General features: G+C 33.1%; 1 protein-coding gene and 1 non-coding gene across 2 annotated transcripts; one reads left to right on the top strand and one right to left on the bottom strand.

Moving 5' to 3' along the window:
• Positions 1–72, top strand: Trnaa-cgc. Its single transcript has one exon. It is a non-coding gene; the product is annotated as a tRNA-Ala (tRNA).
• A 3,143-nt stretch (positions 73–3,215) lies between these two features.
• On the bottom strand, positions 3,216–6,971 carry LOC119637147 (ras GTPase-activating protein 1-like). Its single transcript, XM_038032993.1, has 8 exons — positions 6,700–6,971; positions 6,546–6,618; positions 6,034–6,443; positions 5,730–5,941; positions 5,013–5,650; positions 4,003–4,909; positions 3,782–3,932; positions 3,216–3,708 (listed from the first exon to the last, which is right to left on the bottom strand). Exons 1-8 carry the CDS (start codon positions 6,848–6,850, stop codon positions 3,560–3,562), a joined length of 2,691 nt encoding a protein of 896 aa, XP_037888921.1. The 5' UTR covers positions 6,851–6,971; the 3' UTR covers positions 3,216–3,559.
• Between the last annotated feature and the right edge of the window lie 2,227 nt (positions 6,972–9,198).

Raw genomic sequence — 9,198 nt, 5'->3', positions numbered from 1 at the left:
GGGGATGTAGCTCAGTGGTAGAGCGCTCGCTTCGCATGTGAGAAGTCCCGGGTTCAAACCCCGGCATCTCCATTAGTGTCAAAAGTTCTGTTTCTTTTTTTTTGACCTTGTTTTTATTTCTCTTATATGTTCTATATGTTCTCTTCCTAAGTATTTCAAAGTGAAATCCAAAAGATATTTATGTTAGTCCGAATTCTTTACGTGGTTCAAAAAGTCAGTTGTTCAATAAACTATACAAAACAACTTAAAATTATTACTTGTGTGCTTCATGGTAACAATATCTGATGAAGCGAATAGATTTTTTAAAAATAAATCATTTCAAGAAATACTACGCACTTTATTAAAAATTGATTAATATATCAATTATTTCAATTTTGTCTTTTAAATAGAAAATTACGACTTGTAAAAAAATCGCTAAGATGGCAACATTAAAAAATAATTTTATTATGCGATCGATTGTGTCGTCTTTTCATTGTTAAAAAATTATTGAAAAAAAAAAAAAAACACAAACACCTTAACAAAATGTACTTCCAATTTACACAGTGGATAAATACGAGAAAATGATTCATAAGCTTGCGCCCACAGAGACAAGCATTCATTTACCCTTCATCCAAGCTCATATAAAATTACTGACTCCTTTCGTTTTGTTACTTTTAGTATATTCGTTTATAATTTAATTATTCGCTTCTGAGTGAAACACAGTTTGAGTTTATTGACTAGGATGCAAAATGTATTCTCTCTATATATATATTTTTTACTTTAAAAAATAAAAGCGGTTCAACTATATTCATAATTTTTTTTTTTTTTTTTTTTTTTTTTTTTTTTTTTGTGAAATAGAAAATTCCATTCTAAGCATAAATGTAAAAAATTGTATAGAAAATGTCATTACTTCTTAAACACCAAAGAAAATAGTGGATGATAAAAATTTGTAAAGAAGTTTTTAAAAAGCTTCTGTTAAGTAAGAATTTTATCTAAACATAATTGATAGATAGATAGTTAAGTAGAATGAGTTTTATATATACTGAGGGCTTTTTATTTTTAAGCATATATTGAATTGCGTTTAAAAGCTTAGGATTAAATACATGATTTCTTTTTACTTCACTAATGACCATTTTTTTGTTTTTCTTTTTTTTTTTTTTTTGTATGTTTTTTTGCAGTGTTAAAACGATCGAAAAAACGTTAGAGACAATTGATTTGATATTGGTTTTAAGTTAAGCAAAGTAACGCAAACAGTTTTATAAAATAGTTTTATGTCCTATTGTTTTTGCTGTTATTTTACGTTTTCTAATTTATTTATTAAAAAGGAATTTTGTTGAATTTTTCGTAGCAGCAATAGGTTTTCGCTATATATATATATATGCGTGGTTGTATGTAGATAAACGATTTTTTGGATGCTAGCGAACAGATCAATGAGAAAGAGAGAGAAAGAGAAAGAGAGAAAGAGAAAGAGAGAGAGAGAGAGAGAAAGAAAAATAAATATATTCATAACCAAGCAGCCATAGTATTTCGTTTCCTTTTGTAAGCACGATCTTGAGTCCATTCAAACGTCTCCGTCCATCATCTCTTCATCTGTTTTTAATTCAAAGCAAAACATTAACTGCGACCAAAAACTTAAATTATGTGCATGAATTATGGAATCAATTTAACAGAACTAATTGAATTGTTCATTACTTCAGTCAGCTTCAGCATTTCAACAATAATGAAAAGATTAAAACTACTTGAAGAAATATTTTGTTTTACTTTTACTTCGACCATACAATAACCAATATCGATTTCTAACTTCTTGCTGAATAGAATATCTCGTTTCAATGCATATAGTCATCTATAACTGACATAATTTCTGTGGCCTAACGGATTCTTGCATGCATAACACCCGAGAAAAATCAATTATGTAAAAAAAAAAAAAAACCCATGGACAAACATTAAACGGAGAGACGGACAGACAACTGGTGCGCATCGCTTTAGAAAATGATTCTGCATTGATCGATATAATGAAATATGGCTATCTTGAGTCCTTCTAAATGTTGCACACATCGGGACAAACTTAATATACCCTGTATTAAAAGTACAGAGCGGGTGGGTGGGGTGGGGTATAAAAATATGCTTCACATAGTTATATATAGTGATTTGCTTCAACTTTTCGACTTGTTGTACTATCGTTCGTTGTAAATGACTCCTATACTATATCTGTTTTGAAACATTTCCTGAGTCCGTGTATTCAAAACGTGTCAAATCGCAAGCGATCCAAGAACCGTTTTATAAATACAAATAAATTGTTGGTATCTCTTTATATTGCTGTTAAATAATTTATTAAAAAAGATCTGGCATTAAATTATTCGACGCCTAAGAAATAAGAAAATTTCATTTAGTTTTACGTATAAACACGAATCGATTTTATTGATTGATGTGCTTTTCAGCGCACTTATGTAGTTAGATACGTGTAATCGTGCTCGTGCCAAAATGCCTCTAAAGATAAAATTGAATTCTAAAAAGTATGCAAATTTCATTTATCAAAGGAAGTGTGACCATCCCACTTGATGTATTCATAAATTGAAGGATCAAAACACGCTAATATTGATATTCCGCTGATCAAGTGCGCTATAGGACAAATCGTATATTATTGAAGGAGAGGGAGGGGAGAACGAGAGAGAGAGATAGGGAGAGAGAGAGAGAGAGAGAGAAAGAGAGAGAGAGGGAGAGAGAAAAGTAAAAAAATCGTAAGTCTATTTGGCCACATCTGCTCATCGCATGTCTCCACATACATTCTTGAATCAATTTGAGGGATTAAATGAAAATCATTGTGTTCAGGCTCACTCACATTAGCTAACAAAACGGGAAAAAGCAAGTGATTACATACGTTCGCACAATGTTAACTATTATTCAATGTATTTAAGGTAATTAGAATGTTATTAAAGAAAATCAGATCATTTTCTTTTCTTTTAATTCATCTAAACTAGAAATTGATTCTTCGTTAATGTACGCTTATATAAATACATGTATTTATTTATATAATTTCCTAGGTAAAAAAAAAAAAAAATCGTATATATATATATATATATATATATATATATATATATGTATAATTGGGGCTTATTGTTGCTATTATCATATCATTATCAATATTGATGAGTGATTCTTTGCTACAGCAGTAATTATAATAATTTTGTATGCGTTATTTGTATATATCATTACTAAGTTCATTCTTTCCTTTTTTCTTTTTTTTTTTTTTTTTTTTTTTTGCTTTTGTGTATACGTGTGATAGTGTATTATGTATGTAGTTGCATATAATCAAAAATTGTAAAAAGTGTTATTAGAGAAGCGGTTGCCATAGTTGGTGTTTTCTTGCTAACAAAATTTCAAATCATATTTTGGTCTTCGAAATAATATTTGGGAGAATTGGTTTGTCTTCTTAAATTCATATAGGTTTTGTTCTTCTGCTTCATCATTCATTATCTTTTATTTTTCGTTTTTAAAGATAATTGAAAAATTGTGAAAAAGTTTCTTTTTTCTTTTTTCGTTTTCTTTTTTTTTTTTTTTTTTTTTTCTTTTAATTATTACCTTAACTAATCATTTCGCGGTATTTGAGTTTGTGTTTTGTTAACATATCGGTGACGGTAACTAATTTCTTAATTGAGAGTATATTGGACAATTCCTGCAATTCGGGCTGATAAGAAACACATATATGATGCAAAGTTGCCAATTCGCGACCTAAGAGAACCAAAAAAACAAATCCAATAAATGTCTTATAACTGTTCTATGAATGAAATTTATGAAACTGCACCTGTATCCTGACCATTTTGATTTGAGTTTTGTTCCGCGTACATGCCTGGTGGCGCGTTAGGATCAGTAACCATTGACAATTGATCCAAAAACACAATCATGCGTTCCTTATTTTTTAATATAAAGGGATTAACGACTTCCATATATTGCTCCTGGAATTTAGTTAATGATAATAGGAATAAATATTTATTAACGAGATATAAATGATAAAATTCTTTCTACCTTGCCACCGAACTCTATTAAATTAGCGAGGTTCTGTAAACACTTTGCCACCATTATTAATGAACGCGTAGCGGGCGTGGGCGGTGTTTCTCCGACCAAACCGAATTGACGTGGATTCAATAAGGCCGGGCAAAGTAAACGTAAAAATATAAACCCCGAAACTACACGTGTGCGCACTAGACGTTCGGTGGGCCATTTGGCTACAACAGCCTTTTGCAAGCAATTGCATATGTAACGCACTGAACGAGGGCATGCTTCTGGCGAGGTAAATATCGAATGCGTTACCAAATCGAGTATTTGCAATAGGAACTCAGCATTCGAACAGGCATCGTCGTTGACATCCATTTTTGTCGGATTCAATTCGGCGGACTGCTTGCTCTCTAAAATGCGTTGTATAGTCTCCGAAACGGCCGATTGTAGAAAACCCGTACATTCGGTGCGCATATACAAATCCATTAGGGTGGTAGCCAGAGAAGCTCCGCGGAATAAAGTGGTAGTTTCATTTTCGCGGGCTATTTCAGCTTGACAGAGGACGCGTATCAATTCCGTTTCACGTTTTTCATGGCGGAATACACGCAATAAAGCGGTGGCCAGAGGGACACGATCATTATGACATAGTTCCGCTAAGGCTTTGACGGCATACAATTCTGGCTCTAATAACAGTTGCTGCAGAGGGCTATACTCCTCGCAGGGCATAATTAAATCATCTAAATAACGCATACGCAAACGTAGAGAGCCCCATTCACCCATCGGTGTCATTCCAGTTAATTGATACCATTCCTCAGTCTCTTGGCCATTCTTTAGACTTGCCAAGTCGATGGTTAACTCAGCTACCTCACTATCTTTTCCACGTTTACCACGAGAAATCAAAGTAATTGTCAAAGAAACTACATCCGGAGGAACGTCACTACAAATAAAAAAAAAAATAAAAAAAATAAAAAAATAAAAAAACATGAAACCCTCTTCTAAAGTTTGTTCGAAAATCAAACCTATTACTTTTTAATACTTACTCCAAAACAAACTCCTCTTCCCATACTGGATCTGGAGCTATTTTCACTTTGGTTTTGCCCACTTTCACTTGGTTTAAAGAAATACTACAATAGGGATGTGGCACCAATTTAAATGGCAGTCTATGGGCCTCCAATATATGCAGGTTTAGACAACGCAATTCTCTTAAACGTGGCACTTTCTTTTGTGCTTTACTTAATTGTGAACCGCACTGAGCTTTTAGAGCATTAATCCATTCAACATAGCTCTCTTGACTAGGAGCACACAAGTAGGTAACAGTGGCCAAACAAGGTAAAGCTCTTTCCACAATTTGAAAACAAAAAGGCCGCTCCCACAGAGAATCATGGCACTGATAGAGATAAGCACACGACAAATCGATTAGACCCTTAGGCTTAGTCTTTTTGGGATTATCATAGAAGCAAAGATGTGTCTCGGAACCTTCACTTATTAATGCGAAATATAATTGCTTCCATTTGGCAGTTTTATCGGACTTCTTATTTAATTGGCCGTGATGTTTAATACCTTTTATTTTTTTTAAACCAATTTGATCACGGCATTCACGTAAAGTAGCGTATATTTTCTCGGCAGCTTTTTCTACTACATACTGTTGATTGAATTCGGGTTGAGAACCATTCACCACCTAAGTCGAAAAATGAAACAAAATTAAACTATAGAAGAGCTTGAGCTTTTTAAGGCAACATAACAACAACAATAACTACCGGATGACTCAAGCAATGGCCCTCAACAATTTGCTCTTTCCGGTATCGATTTATAACTGCATCCAAACATTCAAAGGTACGACCACCCATTAGATAACGTACCCCTTTCTTTTCAATACGAAAACGCTGTATTTGATTATTTATATGAAAAAATAGCGAATAGTCACCGGGAGAGTTATCACTAGGGCGTACAAGGAAACTGCCAGGGCCAGCTATTAATTGGGAGAGAGAGAGAGAGAGAGAGAGAGAGAGAGAGAGAGAGAGCGATTCAATTTTATTCAATAAAAAAATTCTTGTGACTTACCCTTTACTAACATATCGACTGCTTCATTTTTTGTGCAATTTGGATGAAACCATGGAAAAACGGTATTCGGATCTATAGCCGGATCTAAATCATCTACTAATTCACGAAATATCATTCCCTGTTCACCGGTCCGATGGGCCGTCACCCACAGCCAACCGTCACCCATATCGTTGTGTACGAAGAAAATGTCACCTTTTTGAAAACTTAGCTCATCGGTATCCGGCATCTTGGTATATGGCAAAATGGCCACTACCCGCTTTTTATCGTTTACCGGTTCAGGGGGCGCAACTGGAATAACCAGACGTTCACGTTTCAGTAAATCACTGCATGAGGTATAATAACCGACCAAATCACTAAGTGAAATAAATTGACGACCTCCAATATAATAATCACCACAAACGGCAGTAATGCTACATATATTTAAAAAAAAAAAAAAAAAAAACTCATTTTAAAAATCAAATATTTGAAGCAAGAAGAATGAATGAATGAATGAATATGTTTGTACAACTTACCGAAAGTGATTAATACCCGTTCGTCCCAAATAGCTGAGTACATATGAACCGGGCTTACGATCGCTTTCTCGCACTAAATTAATTAATTAAAGGAAACCACAGAGCGTTTCAATAATGCACGAAAAGTATAAATATAAAAATCATTCATTCTTACCTAAATAACTGCCCAATTTACCGCTACCGCGTAACCGTGATTCGGCAGAATAACGATCCAAACGCCCGTGATACCACTCACTCTCTGGCGGCGCTATAATAGCGGGTCGTTCGCCTAAATAACGCAACAATAGTAGCAGTAATAAAATCATACGTTTGTACAGCCATTGGCATAATGCATTCCGTCGATAATAGTGAAAAAATTGTTGTTGAGTATTGCAGAAAAACCAAAGCAACAGCAGTAATAAGAGAAGGGAAGCAATTATTATTGTGGTGATTAAAACTATTATAAATAATTTGAAATAATAATTAATAATAATAGTAATAATAATAATAATAATAATAATAATAATAATAACATATTTTCATTGTGAAAAAAAAAAAGAAAAAAAACAAAAACAAAAAAAGGTGATTGAAAAGATAGTATGTGATAGTATGTCGCGATTAAATGATCCACATAAGAAAAATAGCTGATCGTAGCACAATGGCGAGGGCAATAGTGCATCCGAAATATTTCATGTGAAACTTTTCAAAATTCAAATGAATAGAAGAGAAAATTATATTTTTATACATTTGCCGTGAACCGAACTATTTCGCTGCTTTTCGCTACTTTTTTAATTTTTCTTTTTCTTCTTCTTCTTCTTCTTTTTTTTCAAGTATTTTTATTTTTATATTTTATGAATGCATTTTAAAACTAGCTGAAAGTAAACTGTCTGTTTCGTAAAATATAACAAACATTTCAACATATCATATCATAGAATACTCACACACTTACACACTAAAAATATACAATATATCCGCCGACGAAAAGATTATTTTTTTTGTATACAAGGATTAGTTAATAATTTGAGATTCTTTAAAATCGTGGATGAACGTGTGTCTCGGCAATGACGGGAAATGTAAATGTATGTAAATGCTGAATAAGTCTTTATAAGGGACCAATTACTCTAGACTTAGGTTTTTCAAATTTAAATAGCAGAGTAAGTTCTTTTCATTGCAAACTATGTCCCATAGAAGCATACATTTACTGAGATTTTTCATGTATTACATCGCGATCTCCCTTAGTAGGGAACCACGGTCAGCCATGAAAAAGTAAAATATTTCGTATATTTCTTACGGTATTTATTATGGAGAAAAATCAAGCGAAGAATGGAATTTTCGAATGTTTAAAGAATAGACTGTTTGCCGAGCTCGGGTCGATTTATGGGTTCTCCTGATCCGAGGTATCGTAGTACGTTACGAAGCATAAAAACGCTTGCTGATCGCTTGTTGAGCTGTTGACAGCACTCGATTGCATATTCGTGATACCATCACTGCATATATAACGAATTTAATGCGGAGAAGGAGAAGGAAGTTTACTAAACTGCCATTGTTTATTTAAATTATATAATTCTCTTCTTCTTAATGATTAACTTGATATTTATCATTTATAGATTAAATTTGCCTGCCTCAAGCAGACCCTGTCATCCTATATTTTCACTCTTTGTCATCGTTACAAATTTTTCTTATATAATTCCATATTCCCCCTTCGTTCTCCATCTCTTTTCATATTTCATACGATTAACGGGTAAAAACCTCGCATTCATGTCCATCAATTTTATCAATCATCTAAAGAAATAAGCTATGCGATGCTTTTTTACTATATGAAAAAATTAAAATCGCTGGAAGGAAAAAAAATTTGTGAAATTTACGCTGACAATGCTGTGAGTGAACGAAGGATCCAGGAGTGCTTTACTCGATTTCGTTTCGGAAATTCCGATGTCAAAGGTGCATCTCGCTCTGGTCGAAGAAATCAATGAAATTTTGATGGGAATTGTTGGAGCTCTCAGGAAATAGTGTAGACACGAAACACATGAAGTACTAGACAGTTTGAAACTGCACTTGACAAGAGAGGCTACAAAAAGAAGCAATATGACGGCAATATGACCTAATATATGCTTGCGTTGAGAACATGAAGTTCGTTAGCTATTTTGCTTTCGAAGTGAAATGTAACATTTTACCTTTTGGTATTGACCTTTGGAATATCATTAACACAGTACTCGTCGTTAAAAGTTACTCGCCAACGGAAATCGTCAATGCTAACCGCAAATTTGTTAACGAGCTATAGCTCGGTAATAAAGTTTTTCGACTTATTAATCCATTATTGTCCGATTTACTCGGCATACACTGTAACCAAATGCTTAAATCATTCCATTACATACAGTAAGGAATCATTCAATTCTATGTAATAAAGAAAACAAATACAAATATTATAAACGGACAAGTCCGACCATTCAAGTACCTACGCCTAATAGATTTTTTTTTTTTTGCGAGAAATTTCGCTTCCTTTCTACTAACTGAGGCATACGATATATTTTAAGTAATAGATAAAAAACAAAAAAATATTATAAAAAAAATAATGCCAATGAGAGAAAATTAAATAATAAATTATAGACTTTTTTTCTTTCCTTTTAAAGATTTGACGAGAAATTAAAAGCAATTAGGAAATAAATGAATATTA

This window comes from Glossina fuscipes, unplaced genomic scaffold (genome assembly GCF_014805625.2).
Source record: "Glossina fuscipes isolate IAEA_lab_2018 unplaced genomic scaffold, Yale_Gfus_2 43, whole genome shotgun sequence".
In the NCBI taxonomy this organism is placed as follows: domain Eukaryota; kingdom Metazoa; phylum Arthropoda; class Insecta; order Diptera; family Glossinidae; genus Glossina; species Glossina fuscipes.
The sequence above is the reverse complement of the archived record's forward strand: the minus strand, read 5'-3'. Positions and strand labels throughout refer to the sequence as shown.